The following is a 21,795-nucleotide window of genomic DNA, read 5'->3' on the forward strand; positions in this document are numbered from 1 at the left end:
CATGCCATTCTAATATGTGTGATGATGTTCTTGATATGCACTTTATTTTATTAATTCAATTGTGGGGGTTTCTGACAGCACCATCTTGTGCATACATCTTACCTCTTGAACTTACACACTCAGATGCAAAATAATGGAAAGTGAACAGATACCAGCTTTAGGAGTCAAACAGGCATGTTGGACACATGGCTCAGGTGTAAATGAAGAGTGGCTGTGACAAAGAAGAGGTCCAAAGTGCATCAGCTAAAACAGCAAAGTGACGCAGTCTGCCAGATCTGTTTACACAGTGATTTCCTCTGGTTAGTCCTAGAAGCCACATGTGTCGCGCAAATCAAACGATTTTTGTATGAATCATCTTTTCCGAGCGCATACCTGCGGCATGTTTGCTTCACTTTATTGTTCTGTTGCTAATATTGAAATGCAAGTCAGGCGATGAACACAAATGTTTTCATGCGTTTCCTCACTCCCTCTGAAAAGTCATAAGACTGCAAAATATAAGCAAGTTAAAAAAAACAAAGGTCCCCTCTGTCCTTAGGGGGACAATAAAATCTGCATCTTTCGAAAAGTTATTTTTGTTGACTTGGTTGGTTTCCAAAAAGACACCGTGGCTTTCAGACTCGTGCTCCCACACATCTCTGTTGCTTTGTGGTGTTCACTTTGTGTGTGTTTGACAAAGTACGCAGCGCTGCAATCATGTGGGCTCAGGTGTGATTATACAGTCCAATCACGATGAGGGTAGTAAAGAGTTTAATGTGACTACTGTGGGTTGAAAGGTTGCCAGGGGATACATAATGAAGCTTGGTGATAACACTTTTATTGTACTGATAATATAACACAACACAATATTTTCAGAGCTACATTATAAGTCAGATGATTTTTGCTTCCCTTTCTGCATTATTTAGTCTCATTTTTGAATGGATGAATATGAATTCAAAGGTGATATAAGCTACTGTACAACCACCCACATGTTACATCAGAGGCTCCAGATTCAGTGTAACAAATTTGGGGCCGTGTGATACAGGCAAGAGAGGATTGACTGATCTGTTATGATATGAACGGGATCAGCATTTTCTGCCATCATTTAGGTCCCACATTGATCGCGCTCCAGGTGATAAACAACTGTAAATAATATATTTATCCAGTGAAACAAATGATCAGTGAGCAGCTTGGTTTGACAACCATGTGCAAAGCTTTGTGCAACTTTTCAGAGAGAAATCTGTGGGTTGACATTTAAAGTGAGTGCCCTTTGAGTTGGAAAAGAAAGGAAAGGAGAAATAGCACATTTTGCAGAAAGATGCTCTTCTTGACTGAAGCTTAATTACTACTACTACTAAGTATTAACCTGCCATGAAAGTGGAAGTGATAAATATATTGTAATTGTAAAAAGAATGTTGTTACACTTTATATGTCGTCTAAATTCATGATGACTACAACAGAGTGCTGTTGTGAATTCTGACCTTCTGTCCAGGCTGCTGCTGTTGTGCTGGTTTAAGTTATGACATAAGAGCTGAAACAGGAAACCAGAGGACAGTGTTCCTCAGGGATACATTGGTGTCACATCTCTCCTGCAGAGCTACAGGTGTTTTCAGAATCCAGGCCAAGACACACTTATGCCGACTCAAACTCTGCAGCCTTTTCTTGGTGTCTTGTGCACATTTATTTTTCCCATTACCTGTACATTGTCGCCTTTTCTTTTTCTTTCTCCAGGCCGGCAGAGCGCTCTGGAGAAGATGTTGACATAATTCTGGCACGTCTGAAAAGCGTGAAGGCCTTCGAAAGATTCCACCCCAATTTGCTGCAGCAGATTTGCCTGTGTGGATTATATGAGTGCTTGGAGAAAGGCATCACCTGTAGGTCAAAATACATGCTCTAAAAGACTCATATTGTATAAAGTAATAAATAAACCAAAATAGAAGGATGTTTCTTTTTTACAAGCGTGTTCATTTTTTAGAAACTGTTGTTTTTTTAGTGTATCGCCAAGGAGACATTGGCACCAGCTGGTATGCCGTCCTTTCTGGTTCACTGGATGTCAAAGTGTCAGAGACATCAAGTTATCAGGTACGACTATATTAAATAAATGGTGATTTGATATGCTAATTTACAAAATTTGGGATTAAAACTGCACAAGGTTCTACATTTTACAATCTTTGTGTGAACATTTGAATGATTTTTTTCAGTTAGGGTGCACTTGAAATTCATCACATATGCAACCGAATTTACATCCAACCTCCAGCTTGTTTGGCGTATAGGCTGTAAAGAACATTTTGCTTATTGCATTAGGGAACACTACTGATTAGTTTTTAATACCGCTGCTTCATGCACCTCAGTTAGTTGGTTTGGGTGCTGATTGAAGTAATTTCTCTACAGATTGGAGAGCGTCCATCTATCTAACACAAGTGTTCAGGTGATTGCCTGTTACCGTTGAAAGTGATCTGATCAGTGCCCCACAAGTGCTTCAAAAAGGGCTATTCCTCCAGCAGAATAAGGACAGCATTAGCATTTCAGAGTTTCTTTGTCTGGGTGGATTTTGTATCCTTATAGGATAATGATCCATGTAAAGCACCCTCTCTGTTTCTTTTACAGGATGCTGTTACTATATGCACGCTGGGCACTGGCACGGCATTTGGGGAGTCGATTTTGGATAACACCCCCCGGCATGCCACTATTGTCACACAGGAATTCAGTGAGCTCCTTCGCATCGAGCAGAGGGAGTTCAGGTCTCTGTGGCAGGTGAGTACCTCAATCTGCTCCATCTGTACTTGAATCATACGACAGGCGTTCTGCGGCTATATTGCAGCTTGTTACACATCTCCAAGATTAACTTACGATCAATGCTCGTATCAAGAGGTCTAAAAGAGCTGCTAGCAAAATATGTTTTTCAAACAAACCCCTAAACACTGATGGACAGCAAAACAAACAACAGGACATATTTACCACGGTAGTTCAGCAGTAGGTTCTAAAGTACAAGTTTGTCATTTTCTTTAGTCTGAGTTTGTTTCCCTTTATTCACAGGACTAAAATTAGAGAGATCACATAAAGTATTTACATTTCATTAAATTAAAATGACAAGGATGCATTTAACGGCCTTTTCTGGAATGAAACTAGCTGGGTCTCAGATCTCTGGGTCTCAGATCTCTGGGTCTCAGATCTCTGGGTCTCAGCCTGATTATGAGGCTGTAATAAAAATGAAGAATCCCCACAAACAGGTAATTGCATCTATTTCTGACATATTTCGAGTATGAATTAGACTCATTGTTAACGTCAACACTTTCAGATTTAAAGCAGATTCGTAATAGCTGAGTGGGCAGCTCAAAGGCAGCTTGCGTCTCTTTCAATTCATCCTTTAATTCCGGACCTAGCTGAGGGGGCTGCTGAACGGGGAGCAGCCACCTGTCTTAGTTTGTTCTTGTTGCAATTGAAATGTCAAATTAGAAAAGTGTGACGAATGGAGCCAAGCGCAGGAATGTTGTGCGCTGTCCACTTCAGCTTCTGCTCCCATGCTTGTGTGTTAGTGCTCCAAAATGGTCTTATCAGGGAGTAGAAGGTCTGCAGTTCCTGACCACTAGATGGAAGTGTAGCGCTGGCGATAAAGGTTCATTCTGGTTTCGGCGTTTACTGGTGTCTTCACTGTGTGCACTAATTCACTCAACACAAGTATAACACATACCAACTACTCTGATAACCAGTATAGTATAGAAGTATCTCTCACTGTGTCAGGACAAACCTGAAATTCAACATACTATAAATATGAGATTGATCCAACAAGATACTTAAGAGAAGCAGCATTGTTTATGGTCGGTCAGCGTGCACCACCCACCCCTCCATCTCCTGCATGTGAGTTGTTTGATGTCATGCTGCGTCGAGCCCCTCGTCCCTCTCAGCTCCCCTTCTGCTGGAGCCGCTGCGATGGGCTGGTTCACTGAGAGAGACAGCCCATTTCCTCTGGGACTGAAGGGCATAAGGGCTTGTTAGATTATGGGCTGTGTGTCTGTGTCTGTGTCTGTGTCTGTGTCAGCGTACTGGCCAGCAGCAGCTTGACCGGATCCTTAACTTGGAAGTAAGGCTACACGTTTCACCTCTGCCCTCAGACGACCTCTTCAGTAAGGTGTGTTTCAGATGAGATTTTATAGCTTCTGGTTCTGACACCCACATTGTCATATCTTGTCCTTAAGATAAGATCTCTCTGGTCTTGGTTGTTTCTTGATGTATCGAGACACTGGGAAGCGACTGCATTTGAATCCAGTTCAGGCACAGAATGGTTCACCGATATTATAGAACTGCTTTTCTTTGGAAAGTATCTGGCATGGTCGCGTTGTTAGGTCTATAATCTAGTTATGAAGAAGCAAACACCCACTTCATATCACACATCTTAACTAGTGCAGCTGCAGTTTTGTTAATTGTATGTTAGTTTAACCCTCATATACCAACATTTTTAAGGACTACCAACTGGGCTCCCTTAAGACCCTAAGAATAAACTACTTCAAAGATTTTTTTTCACAACATCATTAGCTATGCAATTCATTTAATTAAAAAAACATGATCATTTTACTTTATATTTTCAGAAAGTTACAGTTTGCATATTGTGCTGTGTATGTGTATGTCTCCTGAAAATGACTGACAGTGTTGCAACCCCCGGATAATGTGTGATACTCTAAATTAGGACCCATAAAGAAATATTTCCATCTGTGACAATGACTATACCTCGGAATCTGTGGGGAGTAAGCATAATGTAGTATATTCTTTTATTAGTTTGGTTTACACCGTTGGGAAGATAATATAATCTTGTGTCATCTTTTGGATCTCTTAGGGACTAATGTTGGAGAATCATATTTTTAAAGTTTGACTTTCTCTGTATGTGCACACCTTAAATCTGAGTTTTACAGAGAATTTAGTGACATCACAACTTGTTTATTAGCCAATCATGATCCAATATGCAATTTACACAAGTCCATGTTGAAAAAGCAGTTAAACAATGTACACACTTTTAAATTCTGGACTTTTCAATAAAGATTAGGATGTTATTTGAGGTATAGTGTTGACATACTTCAGCTCGAGACCGTTCCCGTGAATTTTTGAATTCTTCTCTCAGAATCGAGTGCATTTTCTCTGACAGAGATAATTCAGTTTTTGTTTTCAAAACTGGTCAAGACTGTAGGCACGTTGCCTGATTTATCATAATTACTGTGATTTCTCATAGAAATAGAAAAATATGGAAAATTTACCTCTGCAATGCTTTTTTTTATTATCAAGACAGTTCTCATAGTACACTTATACATACACCCATTCACAGTACAGAGGGGAATGAGGAGGGATCTTCATTTGTTTTTATGGGAATGTGGATCTTTCAGATCAATATGAGGAGTGTCTATGATTTCCATGTCTCACATATTAGTGTCACGTGGCATGCAGTGAGGGACCTTTGGTCTTGGTCAGGATTTTGTCTCAGTTCAGATGATCTAGATTACAACACTCATTTGAAGATGTTATTAACATGGTAACATGTTAATAACATGGTAATTAAACCTTTATATTTATATTATACCAAGTTTCTAGATATACTTCACCCAAAAACAAATGACCATGTACAGCATCAGCATTAATACATGGATCTTTTGGTTGTTAGATGTGCTGAGCTGGCTTTAATTTGCAAGTTGGCCAAGCGGTGACTGAAGGGCTATCGAGTCAACATTCACAAAATCAGCTTGTTGACAGATAATCTTTACTTTAGCTCCCAGTATTTTACAATTTGTTGTTCGTGCAACAACTTTATTAAATGGTTCTACCTAGCGCTGGTGCTCATTTATTCCTCCTTGTATTGTCGCAATGCAGTACAATTCCTTATGTAGTATTGTTGCTGGTGGGAACAGACATCAGACTTTATCTGCTTGTCCTGATGCACCGCGGGCCCTAATTGTCTCTAACTCTTCCCTGGATGTCTTTCTGGCTCTTTAAATAAATGTTTATCTACATCCAACTGGCTTCAAAAAGTTGAAATACGTTTCATGGTGCATGATAAACCTTAAACTGCATGAGATTAGCATTTTAAATGCTTACATCCCTGAACCATGATGAACAGAGAAATACTCCATGTATTTATGCTAGGAAGATGCCCTGAAACAAGGTTACACTCGTCCTCCTCTTCCTCCTCCTCCTCCTCCTCCTCCTCCTCCTCCTCGTGCTCCTCCTCCTTCTCTTCCTTCTCCTCTTCCTTCTCCTCCTCCCTCCTCCCTCCTCCCACACAAATAAACCCATGGATAATTGTATTTGTTCATGCTTGTCCAAGTCAATTATTCAGTGTAAATCTGTCCAGTTGTCCCTCCTTTTCCTAAAATATTCAATTGTTCTGTAAATTTGAGGTTATGTATTTATGTTTGTTTCTATGTTTCTTGCACATGACTATAGTGCATGACAAGTGCATGAATTAGTGTCTATGGATACCACTCATGCATGCAACTCGTGCAGCATGCTGTTTGTTTAACAGAGCAGACATGAGCAGAGCTCAGCACACTCGGGCACGCTAACCAAAGCTCGGCCTGATCATCAATTTGCTTTTCCCTTTGTTTCCTGCTTCCGATAGCCGCTGTGATTGAAACAACACAGTTGTGATTTTTGTTTGAAGGGTCATAAGACAGCTCTTGTCCAGTTACATCATCCTGCATGTGGCCTGAATAGACCTGCTTTTATTATCTGGAAGCTCTGATATATTGGATTAGATGTGACAAATTACGCATTTTAGGAAGACAGTTTGATACGCACTGCGCATGCATTGAGTTACATTGTGTGTAATTACTTTTGGCTGTAAATATTTTGCAGGCATGTTTAGGCTCCGCTATCTGTTGGGTGCTGAGCAGAGGGAGTGAGTGGGTGGGATTGGTGTGTCATCAGTCCATAGAAGCAGCATGGATAGCAGCCAGTGGGGAAGGCTGATGAACAGGAAGTGGCAGGGACGCTGCATGTCCTCTGGTGTCTGAGCATTGGGTGGAGAGGGGGTGGAAAAGCAAGACCACATGGATCCTCTGCCACATGCAGGTTCGGAGTCCCAGCGGATATGTGTACAGAAAGGGCAGGACGATTATGTCAACATATTTCTGTTTTATTCTTCTATCTCTGCTCACACGGTCATTACATCATCAAAAGATGATGTAAAGAACTCGAACCTGGAAAATAAAACCCAACCATTCATGCAGATTTTTTACTTCTTTATTCCGTCTGTACAGTACTATTTGTTGTTGTAAAGGCTTTCACAGAATGTAAGCAACACTTTATGGTTTAGATTAAAATAGATCAACGAGATAGAAAGAATGGATGAAGGTTAAGATTATGAGCAGCTCCAACTCACTTAAAGCCAACACATTTCTGTTGTGCAGAATAACATGTGCAGGAGAAAGAACAATGCTGGATTAAAATCATTTAGCTGGCACACAAACTAGATCTCTCTTAGTTTTCATCTTCCACATTATCACGTTGTTTAAGCGTTTACACGTGACACACATGTTTTACTTAGTTGGTCGGTCTCTGCAACTTGAACCACATCATGGAGGAGCAGACGAAGTTGATGTCAAACAAAAAAACAACAACAGTAAATCAATTTCAATGCAAAATCAAATTTGTTGCTGGCATGAGGAGTGAAGATGGAAAATGAGATATATTCTTTCTCCAGTGACTCAGTCCATTATATTGACATCTAAAATACATTTTAGAAAATTTCTTTGTCTTAAATTTGTTCCTGTTCAATAAAACATTTTATTCCATTAAATTCAGGATGACCATGATGTCACATCCAAAATAAGACATAATGTCCCATCACATTGTTTTACTGAATGTGTAGCAGCTCGGCTGGGTTAGAGAGTCAGGTTTGACATGGCGAGTTAGTGAACCACATCCTCACCTGCTTAGCCCCATTTCTCTGTTTTCTAGTTACATCCATTAACCGTCTTGACTAAAAATCAGATTGATGGCAATTTATGTCTGAACTTCTGTTTGTCAGCAAGCAAGTCACTCCCGCTCTGTGTGTTTTGTATTCAGAACACTTTGAAATAAAATGAAACATCAAATGTGTTAATGTCTATAAGGTTGCTTTGGTCAAATACTCAATGAGCATTTTATGACCACTAACTGTTGTACTTTACTAAATGAATTGTTACAGCCGGTTACAAGCAGCCTAGAACTGATGATATAAAACAACAACATCATATAAATATCTATTAAGGTAAGCATTGCAAACACTTAAGATACATTATTAATAAAAGTATCCTTCAAATGAGACACATCATGTGTGTATGTATGTGTGTATTATTAGCGCTCGATGGTGTCATTCATTTCTTGGTTTGAAAATTCTCAGTCAGGTCAACACATCTTGTGGTTTGGAGACTTAAGGGTCAAAGATAAGATGCCATCTGGTCTGTGTGCTGGAGAGGAAGAAGCTCAGGCAGAGGAACACCATACTGGACGGTAGACTACTGTCTTGTTGGAGTTGGATTAGAGGCACAAGGGAAAATCCACACGCTTACCGTAACTAAATTCTGCAAGTGTGTTCACAGAGGAAATGTCTCCCTGAGGAGTTGTACGTTGATGAAAGCAGCAGAGACATTTTCCAAGTGTTTATTTTATATCTGATATTCCGGACCCTGCTAGACTTGAACTCATCTTTTGTGAAGGTGGCCAAGCAGAAAATTAGCAACTACTACTGTATTATGTGTGAAGTTTATCTAAGGCTTGAGAGAGAGAGAGAGAGAGAGAGAGAGAGAGAGAGAGAGAGAGAGAGAGAGAGGGCGTGAGGGAGGGAGGGAAGGGGGGAGGGAGAAAAAGAAGGGCGTGAGAGAGGGAGGGAGGAAGTGAGAGAGTGAGAGAGGGAGATTACTGTATGCTCTCCGGTGTGCTCAGTGACTGGAGTTGAGCAATCACCTAGCAACTGCTGCTCAGAAGACTGACTGGCACTCTGCTGGTTTGACACTCGGCTCACTCCTCTCACTCTGCTCACTCCTCTCACTCCTCTCACTCCTCTCACTCTGCTCACTCTGCTCCAGGCTGCGGCGACGGAGCTGCTGGATCATGCTGGACCATGCTCGATGTGACCCATGACTCTTAGGACTGGATTTACATGCTTGGAGTGTTTGTTGACACCTGGATTAAGAAGGTGTGGAGGACCTTCCAGTCATTAACAACAATAGTAGGCTGCATGGGACGCTGGTAGCAGCTTTAGGTAATCTTTGCCAAACCTTTGAACAATCCAATGCATTTGTTTCATGAGAAGCACTGTGAATGGGGAAAGCGAAAGAAATGCTGGTTAGAAAGTTTTGCAGTGTTTTTGGCTTGTTTTGCAAAACTACCTGGAAATTCCCAATTTTACAATGTCAAAAGTATAATTTCATTTAATTTTTTTTTTTAACATTTTGAAAAATTATATTTCAAAATATATTCTGTTTTTATATAGAGAACAAAGTAAACTATTGAAAGGAGTTTTCCTCCCAATTGTTTCCTTCAAGTGGCCTGAAGTGTGCCTCTCAGAGTTCACAATAATCAGTGACTGCTTTGAGAACATGTGCGTTATGTAATCTGGGGTGAACTATTGAAAATACAGCAGCGCATTCATGCATATTGATGTTCATAATGCAATAAAGTGATCAAGCGTGAACAACAGCGGAGGAGCACTGATATGACTTGGTTTATATCTTCACTGATGTGTTGTTCTGACACAGATAAGACTAAACCCATCTGTGAACTCTTGAAAGCAGAGGAACAATATGCATCAGATAAAGATATGGACTCACTCCAAGGTGACAATATTTACTGATTTTATACACAAGGTGTAAGAGGGGAAGCATACACAAATAGACATTAAACCTACTTTAAGGATAAAAGCTGTGATGACGAACGCATCATAAGCACAAATGACTCTGAGACGTCTATATACTCTACATTTACCTGATTATTGGTCGAGTACATCAAATTAGTTTATAAAACTGTTATTTGACACTGCATCGTTATTTGCACTCAGCACAGTTATTTTTTCACTCTGCACAGTTATTTGTATTATATTGCATATATATATATATATATATATATATATATATATATATATATATATATATATATATATATATATATATATATATATATATATATATATATGTTATATATTTGGCACATTTAAACTGCATACTCTGTTTACATTTTATTTAAATTGAACTTCCTTATTGATTCCTACTCTAACAACAAAATTGGTTTGTCATGCTTTCCTTGTTTCGGCACTTGCTAATAATGTATCACATTCACCACAATTCTGTAGTTGTTGGGTATCTGATCGTTTAAAAATATACTTTTTTATGTCCAAATGCTTTTGTATCACTCTCAGACACATTCTTCAATCTATATGAGATGATAAAAAGCGATTTGTTGCTTCTATAACTAAAATAGGCTATCGCTACTACAATTAAGGAATATATCAACGTTTCAGCGTGCTAATTGTGATGGATTTTATGTCAGGTTGAAATCCGTCAAAAGGAATTGTTAAGGTGCTTTTGGGGATCTATTGTAAGTAATGGATGGGACTTCTTTATGATCATGCAAGTGTTAAACAATGAAAAATGTGGTTAATCATTATGTTTATTCTATATATACAGATTAACACTATAAACTGTGTGACTACACCATTGTGCTTGCTGTCTGGATGTCGTGACAGATTAGTTCACACAGTTAAACACGCCTAAAGGTTTATCCATGCTTTACACAGGGCGCAGTCAAACACATTTGTACCGCTAATACAAAAAGGACGTTCTTTTCAGAGCTGTCTGTGAGTCCCATTGGGGCTTTTTTGTGCCTCATGACTTTTGACTGTCCATTTGTTGGTAAATGTTGATGTTTACACTGAGATACTTTGGGGAAGTATAGCTGCACTGATCCCAGCCAGTGGTTGATTTATACATGACACATTGAGTTACATTTTATGTAAACAAGGCTTATACATCTTTAAGACTTAGCGCCTTTTATGTTTTCAATATAACATTGTATCCCAATTCTAGTATCTACAGTCTAAATCTCTCTTCTTGGTGTGAGAAATTATTCCATCCATCCAACTAATTAGCTTCCGCTTATCCAAGGTCGAGTCGCAGGGGCAGCAGTGAGATACCCCAATAATGGGGGCACACTCTCCGGTCTATATTCCACAGGCCGCACTGAAAAGACCTGTCAGCCAAGACAGCCCAACAATGTCCAGAGCCTTCAGCATCTCTGGGTGAATCTCTTTGACAACCTCAACAACCTCCGCCGTCTTCCCTCGAGTCTTCAAACTATGCCTCCTCCAAAGAAGGACTCATTGATCTTGTTCAGACTTCCTCAAAGTATTTTTTATACCTCTCCTTTCTAAGTCGTCTCACGGTTTGCCAGAACTTCCTTGAGGCCCACAGAAAGTCCTTCTCCATGGTCTCTCCAAACGTCTCCGACACTCTGGGTTTTTGCCTCTGCATCCGTTGCAGCTGCAGCCCTTATGATCAACCGATACCTGTCTGCTGCTTCCAGAGACTCTTGGGCCAGCCATGCCCAAAAGGTTTCAGCTTGACGGCGTCCTTCACCACTGACAGGCACTGATTACCTTCTGACCACAACGCCTTCCACAATGGAGGCTTTGAACATGGCCCACTTGGTTTCCATCTCCCCAGCCTCTCCCGGAATGCAAATGGAAGTCAGAGTTCAAGACCTCGCAGACAGGGTCCTCAGTCAGACGTTCCCACTTCACCTTCACCACACGCATGGGTTGAATATTTCTGTCTGACAGCCTCCCCTGCCATCTCATCCAACTCACCATCAGGTGCTGAGCTCTGCTTCTCGCTTCACTTAAGTGTCCAAGCCATACGACCGCAGATCGTATGATGATAAAATGGGATTAAAATGATAAAGTCTAATGTGAGAATAATAATACAAATTTATTTAAAGGAATAGTTAGCCATTTTGTGGAAATATACATCCATTTTCTTGTCAAGTGTTGAATTAGAAGATCAATACTAATCTTCTTTATGGTAAATATAAAGCCATTGCCAGCAGCTGGTTAACTTTGCGTAATGACTGGAAATAAAAGGAAAATAAAAAAACACTAAAAAGTCAGTGACTCTGTCAAGCTGGAGAATATAAAATAATCAAATGCATTGTGTGTCATTGGAGTCAGAGACATCACAACTACTATAATATAAATTAAGAGCTTTTTACACGCCTGACAATGTAAGCCTCCTCTAAAACAACACCTCCACTCTGCGATCTGGATTCAACCCCTGAGGGAACCCGGCTTTATTGGCTCTGAGGGTTTGAGTTAATTTGTTCATGTGATGCTCAGTTTATGTACTCCTCCCTAATCCTAAATCCTTTAATTGTCAACAAAGATACACAGATATACTTGTAACGTTGACTCTTTGAATATGTAAATCTGTTGTTTGCATGTGAACAAAATCCCCTCCACAAAAGGCACATTTTAATAATCTGAGTATGGTGTTAGACGTTAATCTCTATCTTTTAGTGTATTAATGAGCAGCAAGTCAATCCCTGTTATGAAGCAGATACACGGTTTAAAGACTGAGGTCACTGAGCGATTCTAAACTGCTTCTTAATTGAGGGGGAAAGCTGTGTGCCCCTGAAGGGTTGCTAAAGTGATTAACCGACTTCAGGGAGTAGAATTGAATTTAAAACATGACCTCTGAGAGTACATTACACATGCAGGAACAAATGGGTCTGTGGTTCTAGCTTTCGTTCAGTCTCCTCTGACCAGATGATAGCAAGGTAGAGAGAACTAAGTGGTCCTCAATCAGCTTTTGATCGACTCAGAATGGAGTTGCTTTTGGCACATAATACGTTTTTGTGTGTCTTTCCCTGCAAATTAATCTTTAATCTTGATCAGTCAGTCTTGACAAATTGTTGAAAATCAGATTAAAAATAACATTTTAAGAGTCAGCACCGATCTATACTAAATGTACTGAATATACTTTCATATGATCAAATGTTTCTTCAGTACCTTTTGTTAGAGGAAAAGAACCTATGGCAGAATAGAAATCTACATTAGATAATAACAACCTCTGTTTTGCAAAATCCAAATATTTCATGATATTTTGTTCGTTAATGTATGATAAAGATAAAAACAGGAAAAAAAGGAAATCTGCCAAAGGGCCATAAATACTAATGTATGAGGATATATATTTCTATGACTCATTATTTGTGGTTGGATCGGCCTCTTTGTACAACATTGTCACGGAAAAAACATTTACACGAGTGCATGCATGCAGTATGATGTTTATTACATAACATCTGATGCTGCAGGGCACTATGATGTACAAGGAATGTACAGTTTTTATCGTCATGCTCCGTTTGCTCTGTGACTCTCTGGGCAGCTGCAGCTCAGTGGGTTGAGCAGGTGTTCTCATATCGGTTCTTACCCCGGCTCCCACTGTGAGACACTGAACCCCAAGTTGCTCCGGGTGCTTTACAGAAGTGTTCCTAAATGGTTTGGGATTAAATGCAGGGGTCATATTTCATGAAAATAAGTTTTCAGTTTTACCTTGCACAACATTTAAGGATCTGATTATGACTATGTCTTCACTGATGGTGATCCTACATTGTAGAGCTGTGTGTGAGTGTTTTTTTGATATTAAATGCAAGATCTTAGATCAAAATCTAATTTGTTCACCCTGAAGCCCCAGCTGTGAATGTCAGTGGTTGAGTTACAGAACGTTTTCCATGGTGATAAACTGATGAGACATACGTTTTCTTCCCCAAATACACAATGTGCTGCAGGCATATCACCACTGTTTCACACATTTCTGTCAAAGAGAAAAATGTCTCGTCAGCTATATGACTGATTTGTTCTTGTATTTTCTTTATTTTCATAGAAATATCACCAGTGCATGGCTGGACTGCTCGCCCCACCATATGGTGTGATGGAAAGTGGTTGTAGTGGTGACAGTAAGTATTACTGTTGAAAGTGGTTGTTGAGTGGTTTAGGCTCAGCAGTCACACGTTGTATTTATACATTTGTCACAATGTTACTTTTATTTAAATTTGATTGGGATCTTCAAAACAAAGTAATACTTAAAAAAAATGACAGCGCAGATGCTTCCAAATATTCAAATGTTGCAGGTTTAGTCAGATGTTTACTGTGGTGCATCATCGGAAACATGTAAGCAGTGCATTTGGTTTACTTTTATATTAGTTACTCAAGATTTAAAGATAAGAAGAAGAAAAAAGTAAATCGTAGTGATGACATCATGAAGTCAATTTGAATGCAGATTGTATCAGAATGAAGAATAGTTTCCAGTAAATCCCGTCACTTTGCTGTGTAATATTCCCAGAAGTAACTCTGATTTTGTTTGTTTCATGAGATCTGACAATCTTCAGGTGGTGTAATATCACATATATGATCTTATTTTGTACAATATGTAACAATAAGTTTGTATGCCTAACTTCATTACTGTCTGTCCCTCCTTCATCCTATTCCAATGTGATAAAGGCATATACTTTTATTTATGCTTTTCTGTTGCAAGTTAACTTAATATTGACTTTACTTTGCTAAAACAGAGCAGTCATGTATCATAAAAATGACGAACAGCAGTAAGAGAATCCGGGGAGTTTGTCAGCTTACTGGCAGCTTGTTTACTGTATGTTGCAACTTATCTTTTGAAAGGGTTCGTAAAAGATGGATCATTTTAAAGAAAATGTTTTCCTGGTTTACGTTCCAATCAAAGAGGATTTGATTGTCTGCTGCAGCTGTATGGGCTGCTTTTAAAAATGGATGTCTGCTTTTGTATTCATGCCTGTTACGTGCTGTGGAGCAACACTGTATGAGCAGGGCTTTGGGCATCTTTTGCATTATACAGTACAATACTTAGGAGATATACAGTATGTACTCTATGCATGAATACACCAAGACAGAAACCACACAAGCATCAAGCAGCTGGAGGCTGATGCACTTTCATGTACAGTATATCCACAGCAGCGTAGGGGTTCTGTAACTGTAGTGGTGAATGAATTAAACATATTTTTAAATAGTTACAATGCTGTGTTTTAGATAACTTTGATGCTTTTATAGTCAGCATTGTTTTATTCAGTCATGCATTAAGTATCGTTCTTTCAGAGCACCTTTTTAAAGCACAATTATCTTACCATAAATGTTCAATAAAACAAAACGCTCCCATGTGATGATGTGAAAGAATTGACACTTGAATGAGTTGCTGGATATCACTTGGACAGATATGGCAGCATCACAAATAAAATGATGGACAGCTCTGTTAACTTCTAGAAAAACAAAGCAATAAACCGACACAGATTATGTTCAGACCCGCATCATATTAATAGAAATGCAGTCCGAGAGTGTGTAAGAAGATGACCTTTGAAGTAGCTATCAACAATTTATTTCCGATGATACTGTATTAAGTGACAATGTGAAATCAATGTAATAACCTTCAGCAGCAAACAGATATAATGCTAATTATAAACAAAGTTTAAAGAGAATATTATACTTACTTACACTCATCAGGAGGAATAATGACAAAATGTGTTATTGCGTTCTAAAATAACCCCAATAATTGTGAATCAAACGAGTAATTTGGTTAAATTTAGGCAACTAAAACTATCGTGAAGGTTAAGGAATGATTGTACTTTGTTTCTGTGCTTTTACGTTTGTTTCACTCGAGTTCTCACAAATATTTCTGACTTAATCAAACCTTTACCAGCTACAGTTAACATTACCAACCTGGATTTTTGTCTGAAACTGTGTTGGTTCTTGTAATAAAATCAATCTGAAAGTGACAGCAATGGACCCATTTTCTTTTAGCATTTTTTGTAATTATTATTTTTCCAGCATATTGTTTGCCCAGTGCTTTGGTGGTCTAAACATTAACACATGTTATGCAACATGAAGGCAACAATAGATAATTGAATAAAACAACCAGTAATTTAAAGTAGCCAGGTATTGCACAGAGCATTGTGAACACAATCATACAGATGCTTGAGTTTCCTGGAAGTTTAGCCGGATGCACAACATTACGCTCCAAGCCATGTTCCACTTTCTGGGGATTGTGTAGATTCTTTATCTGATTTTGTTTTACAGCAGTCTGAGAAGCATGTCTAAGAATAGCTGAGTTTCCCCTGCAGATACAGTTATGACTGAGTAGCTCTGACTGATTATGCTCTTTGTCCTGGAGGGGAACTGTACAAGCTTAAAGCTCAAAACACTGAGGAAAAAACACACCCCATAAACTATGCACAACTGTCTCATTTACTCATTGATTTTATTTTATTTTTTTAACACGATTGCTGCACATGCAGCATTCTGGTGGTGATTCTGGTCACCACCTGATGAAGTGTATGAGCTTGTTTATTCAATGAGAAATGTAAATTAGAAAGCATTTTCAATATAGATTCGTTAGGAAATGTCAATCGTCTCCCAATGCGTACATGGAAGCCTAAATTATTTATAATGCCAGATCAATAATTCAAAAAGAAATAAGATAGTCATTGAATGATGATAGAAATTAGATTAAATGTGTCACTATTACGGGTCTATTTTATATACAGTATTATAATGGTGACAGAATTTGACATATTTGTTTTTGTTTAATTGAAAGTGGAATGGAATAAAATAGGATAATCTGTCATGACATTTAAACCAGAAATGTCAAGTTCATTGTGATATGTTGTTTCTATTTCATTGTTAGTCATACTAAACATGTTTATATGAACAGTATGTTGTTGTTCTTATACTTCTCTAACAGGAATGCCGGACAAAGAGAACATCAGCAACAACTCATTTGTTTCTGTCTCCAAACATCAGAATAAGGTATTTTTCCTGACACACATGAATTATTTATCTGATTTATGCAACCGCAAGTTAAGTTAAGAGAGAGAAGAGAGAGAGAGAGAGAGAGAGAGAGAGAGAGAGAGAGAGAGAGAGAGAGAGAGAGAGAGAGAGAGAGAACAAGACAATGCTGGTTCATTGGCCTTGTTCATGTCTCGCAGGTTGTCACTGTACGTGAACAGTTTGGAGGCCATCCCTCATTCCGTGCCTAAGATAATGACATCCGTTACCGTTACTTGCCTATCCAAGACAGGATGGAAAATGGCGGGGAATATGAAGTTTGTTTAACGTCGGTCTAAATATAAACAAGATGACTGGAGTTTTTTGTCTCCATCCATAACAGTTCCTGTCCCATCTTTCTCCTGTTGTGGTTTCCTGCGTTGAGAGCGTGGCACTGCATCAGATTGATGATGCCCTTTGCTTTATATCTAAGTAGAGTTTAGTCACAACACGGCCACAGAGTTGGACTGTTATGTCATACAAAAAAAAAAGCTTGTATTCCTTTTATGTAACGAACAAACTGCTTTGATTTACTACATACTGTATGTGAATAATGCTTATAAAAGCAGAGCTTCTTTTACTACCAAGTGGATACATTTTACTTGTAAATAAATAATGAACTTAAAAGCCTTCACACAAATGCACAAGTTGCGCTGCTCTCTGAAGCATGCAGAATGCACTTTGAATGTCAAAGCCCTGCAGCCCACCCCATGGCCCCAGTGGGGAACAAAACACATTCCCATACAGTCATTCACATTATCTATGTCCCATTTAAGCAATTGAATGCAGCAGTCAAGATTCTATTAACAGACTATTATTTTTTATTTTTTTTACTGTGAATCAATATAGAAAGACATAAGTTCAATTAAACATGACAGCTAATGTCAACTGTGAGTCACAGGGTAGCAGTGAGGAAGACATCCTGTGGCCGCCATGAGAGGAAAAACACTTGACTTGTCCGACATGCTGTTGTTTCTTGATGTATTTTATTCCTAATTACTGCATTAGTGTTTTCTACAACAACAAACCTTTAATTTTACCCAATTTCTATGATGTTGAACCCCAGTTTTATAATCATGCATGATGCGTTTTATTTCAATTTTTCTTATATTTTGTTTCTTTTGTTCCTTTTTTTTGTTGCAGAAGTCATTCATTGAAAGTCCAGCCAAATCCCACCTTAAATGCTTTTCTAAGGTAGTAAACACAATAATCCTTCTGTATGTCGGGGACAGTCATTACCTGTTTATGTGGCAGGTAGTCAGTAGGAGAGATTTAATTGAGTTTGACTGTGCAGGTCCCTTCTGAGACGATACTGCAGGCGGGGAAGATTATCCGTAACGCCATCCTCTCCAAGGCGCCTCACATGATCAGAGACAGGAAGTACCATTTGAAGACATACAGGTTAGATGGCATCTTAATTCTTTGATATTTGTGAAAGGAGGAGCTCTTGTGCTCGGAAACACTACAGCTTTTGTCCACAGGGACTGCCAAAATCAAAACAAAGTTAAAGTTACTTGTTGTAGCTTTAACTTTCTGACTGAACATACATGCTCCTTTTTGGCAACACCCTGTTAACAGTTTAGTAAAACAAAAGAAACAAACTAAAACAAACAAGAACAGGCAGGTTCAAATAATAAAAACAGACAAAACTGCTCTGCCTTGTATAAGATCTTATACAGACCGTTTCTTTCTTTTCTATAGGCAGTGTTGCGTTGGGACAGAGTTGGTTGACTGGCAAATACAGCAGAGCTCATGCATCCACTCTCGTATTCAGGCCGTGGGCATGTGGCAGGTGCTGCTGGAAGAAGGTGTTCTCAACCATGGTGAGACTGTGTGAGGTCTGTGTCTGCAGCACGTGTACGTGCAAAGCAATGATTATTAAATTAATTTGAGCCCTGCTGTCTGTGCCTGTGTTGTTGTGACGCAGTGGACCAGGAGCTGAGTTTCCAGGACAAGTACCTTTTCTACCGTTTCCTGGAGGACGAGCAGGAGGACGCTCCTCTACCGGGCGAGGAGGAGAGGAAGGAGAGTCAAGAGGAGCTGCAGGACACCTTGCTCCTCCTCTCGCAGATTGGACCGGATGCCCACATGAGGATGGTTCTGAGGAAACTGTACGACTAAAAAACAATACTCTCTGAAGCAAACAAATTTAATTGGTGTTTTGGTGCTATGCTTTTCTTGAAATGCTTCCTGTTTTGCAGTCCGTCTGAAAGAACATCAGATGATTTAGAGATCATTTATGAAGAGCTGCTGCATATAAAGGCCTTATCTCACCTGTCCACCACTGTGAGTTTTCTGTCTTATGTGGCAATATGAATTATGTTGTCACTACGCAGACATTAAGATTGATGCTTCTGTCTCTTGAGTCGATGAAAAAGTTGCTCAACTCCTCAGACCAGACTCAGGTTACATTTAAGAGCAGAGTGAAGGACAAGATGCAGGCATGCAAACTGTACTTATGTAGTCATTTCAGTACTTATCATCACATATGATGATTGCTAAAGAAAAATCATTCATTTGCATTGCTGCTTGGTTTCACTCAAAGATGGGTGAGAACTGCTGGACACCGCCAGCACTTTTTGGTGGATTTAAGTTCAAATTTGAACTGGCAGGAGAGTAACACTTTGCATGGTTGTATTCTTTCTAGTTGCTCCCAGTTGCACTCGTAAGGGAACTTCATTTCTGTTCATATTGATCCTCCTGAGCAATACATCTGTCTACTCTGCAGGTAAAGAGAGAACTGGCAGGAGTGCTGATCTTTGAGTCTCATGCCAAGGCAGGAACAGTGTGTAAGTAATGCGGTGGAATAAGTAATGTGACGGTGATGATCTTTTCCAAAGACATGATACCAAACAATTTAATTTAAATTAATTACAGAGTCAGAATGAATCCAACAAATCCCAGGCGAGGGAAATTCTGACGACCCAAACTTTTCTTTGTTTCTTTTCTCTCTCAGTGTTCAATCAGGGCGAGGAGGGAACATCATGGTACATTATTTTGAAGGGCTCAGTCAACGTTGTTATCTATGGAAAAGTAGGTATTAATCCAGATGAGATCACATTATTTCTAAAATCTATAAAAAAAATATTGTATTGTTCTGACCATGACATTAACTAATTGATAAGTAACTGATCGGTACGGTGTGTGTCGCAGGGTGTTGTTTGCACTCTACATGAGGGAGATGACTTTGGAAAGCTCGCTCTTGTCAATGACGCCCCTCGCGCTGCCTCAATTGTCCTGAGAGAGGACAACTGTCACTTCCTGACAGTTGACAAGGAAGACTTCAACAGGATTTTGAGGGTGAGTTTTTTTCTATACTTTTACAGGAGTAATTAATATAGTTATGTTGCCCTCTGTTGGAAAAACCTCAGCATTGCAGCCATACAAGTTATTTAATGTATCCTTGGAGATAGTACTCCAGCCCTCTGCAACCATTGATCATCTAAATATGAATTATGTTGGTAAAGACTTGTGCTACTTAAAGAAATAGATAAAAGGCAACTTCAGGGTGGATTAGCCGTGGATACAAAGCTCTGTGGAAAACTTCCATCTGGGAGTTTAAAATCCATCAGAAGGAATTTACTGTTCTGTCTAAAATACAGCAAGAGAGATCTGCACCTGGATGTGAATGCATGTGATGCTCCAGCAGGTATGTAATGTAATGTATAAATATAACGAATGTAAACATCTAGTAAGGATTAACTGCTTGAATACGTAAACACTCTGCTATCATCAATACTCCTTATTTTTATGGTTGCACCATTTCTCCAAATATAAACTTGAATTACACTGAATGAGTTCCAGGTAGGTCGATCCTTGTTCAGGGGGTTAAGCCACCTTCTCCCTTATCGGGTAAAATACTTTATTTTTTGGAACAATAGCACTGAGAAGTCATTTGCTGTCTTGGGTAAATAAATCCATATATATATATATATATATATATATATATATATATATATATATATATATATATATATATATATATATATACATATATATATATATATATGTGTGTGTTTTATAATATATAAAAAAGTATATATATTTTGTATTATGTTAGTTTCTATTTTAAATATATTCACATTTCTTATGAAGTAACAACTATCACAGTAGACTCTAGACTGTGTTAAGACTTTATTGCGCTGTCATGAACTCTATTTAAGTCTTCTGCCTGCTGCTGTTAACGTGGTTGTGACTATATGCCGGACAAGCCAAGTAATCCGCTGCTCGGTGACCAAAGCCAAGTGTAATTTTGAGAAGATGGTGTCAACATTGTGTTCTGTTTATGATGCACGAGTGTTGGAAGGGACACCTCATGGTCACTAAAACAGGAATAAGCTCAGATAGAATTACATGCACACAACCTTCCAGTGTGTTGTTAACATTATTATAGCTGTTCGAACATCTTATTGCTCACTCTGTGTATTAAAATGCATAATTTATGTGTTTGCACTGTGTGTGTGTATTTGTGTGAAGGATGTGGAGGCCAATACGGTGCGCCTGAAGGAGCACGGCCAGGATGTTCTGGTGTTGGAGAAGAGTCTCGGCAGCTGCCAAACCTCCAGTCACGGAGCCTCGTCCTCCCATTACAAGTATATACCCACAATCCACTGCACTGGTTAGAAGCTGAAATGTCACTCTAGTTTACTTGTTCTATTATCTATTCAGTTGGACAGCAAGACATAGTAAACTGCAGTTGACTATAATTACAATACTTTACACTTTGTTAGGAGTTCAGTCACTGGTGGAATCTGCTTTTAAAAATGTTGATGATTATTTAACACAGCCTTTCTTTTTTGTATTGAGTTCATCTTAATTATTTGAGATATCTTTGCAATCTGAAGTGGTGTGGTGTTATCTATATTTTCTTTTTTTTCTTTTTCTTTTTTTTTTACAATTTGAAGATATTGTTTCTATTTTATTCTCTTTGGTAGCATCATTGGCAATAAGCTGTTATTGCAGGT

General features: G+C 38.9%; 1 protein-coding gene across 1 annotated transcript; it reads left to right on the forward strand.

Annotated features, from left to right (window-relative positions):
• Positions 1-1,707: 1,707 nt before the first annotated feature.
• Positions 1,708-21,449, forward strand: rapgef4b (Rap guanine nucleotide exchange factor 4b; the record flags this gene model as incomplete). Its single annotated transcript, XM_068587151.1, has 14 exons — positions 1,708-1,850; positions 1,970-2,058; positions 2,584-2,730; positions 13,869-13,941; positions 16,749-16,813; positions 17,975-18,025; positions 18,126-18,232; positions 18,533-18,654; positions 18,759-18,942; positions 19,033-19,117; positions 19,560-19,620; positions 19,788-19,864; positions 19,985-20,131; positions 21,308-21,449. Coding segments are annotated over 14 exons (1,493 nt in total), but the record flags the coding sequence as incomplete, so codon positions are not given.
• Between the last annotated feature and the right edge of the window lie 346 nt (positions 21,450-21,795).

The sequence above is a fragment of the Clinocottus analis genome, unplaced genomic scaffold (assembly GCF_023055335.1).
Source record: "Clinocottus analis isolate CAN_PGR_092001 unplaced genomic scaffold, fCliAna1.0.p SCAF_204, whole genome shotgun sequence".
Lineage (NCBI taxonomy): Eukaryota > Metazoa > Chordata > Actinopteri > Perciformes > Cottidae > Clinocottus > Clinocottus analis.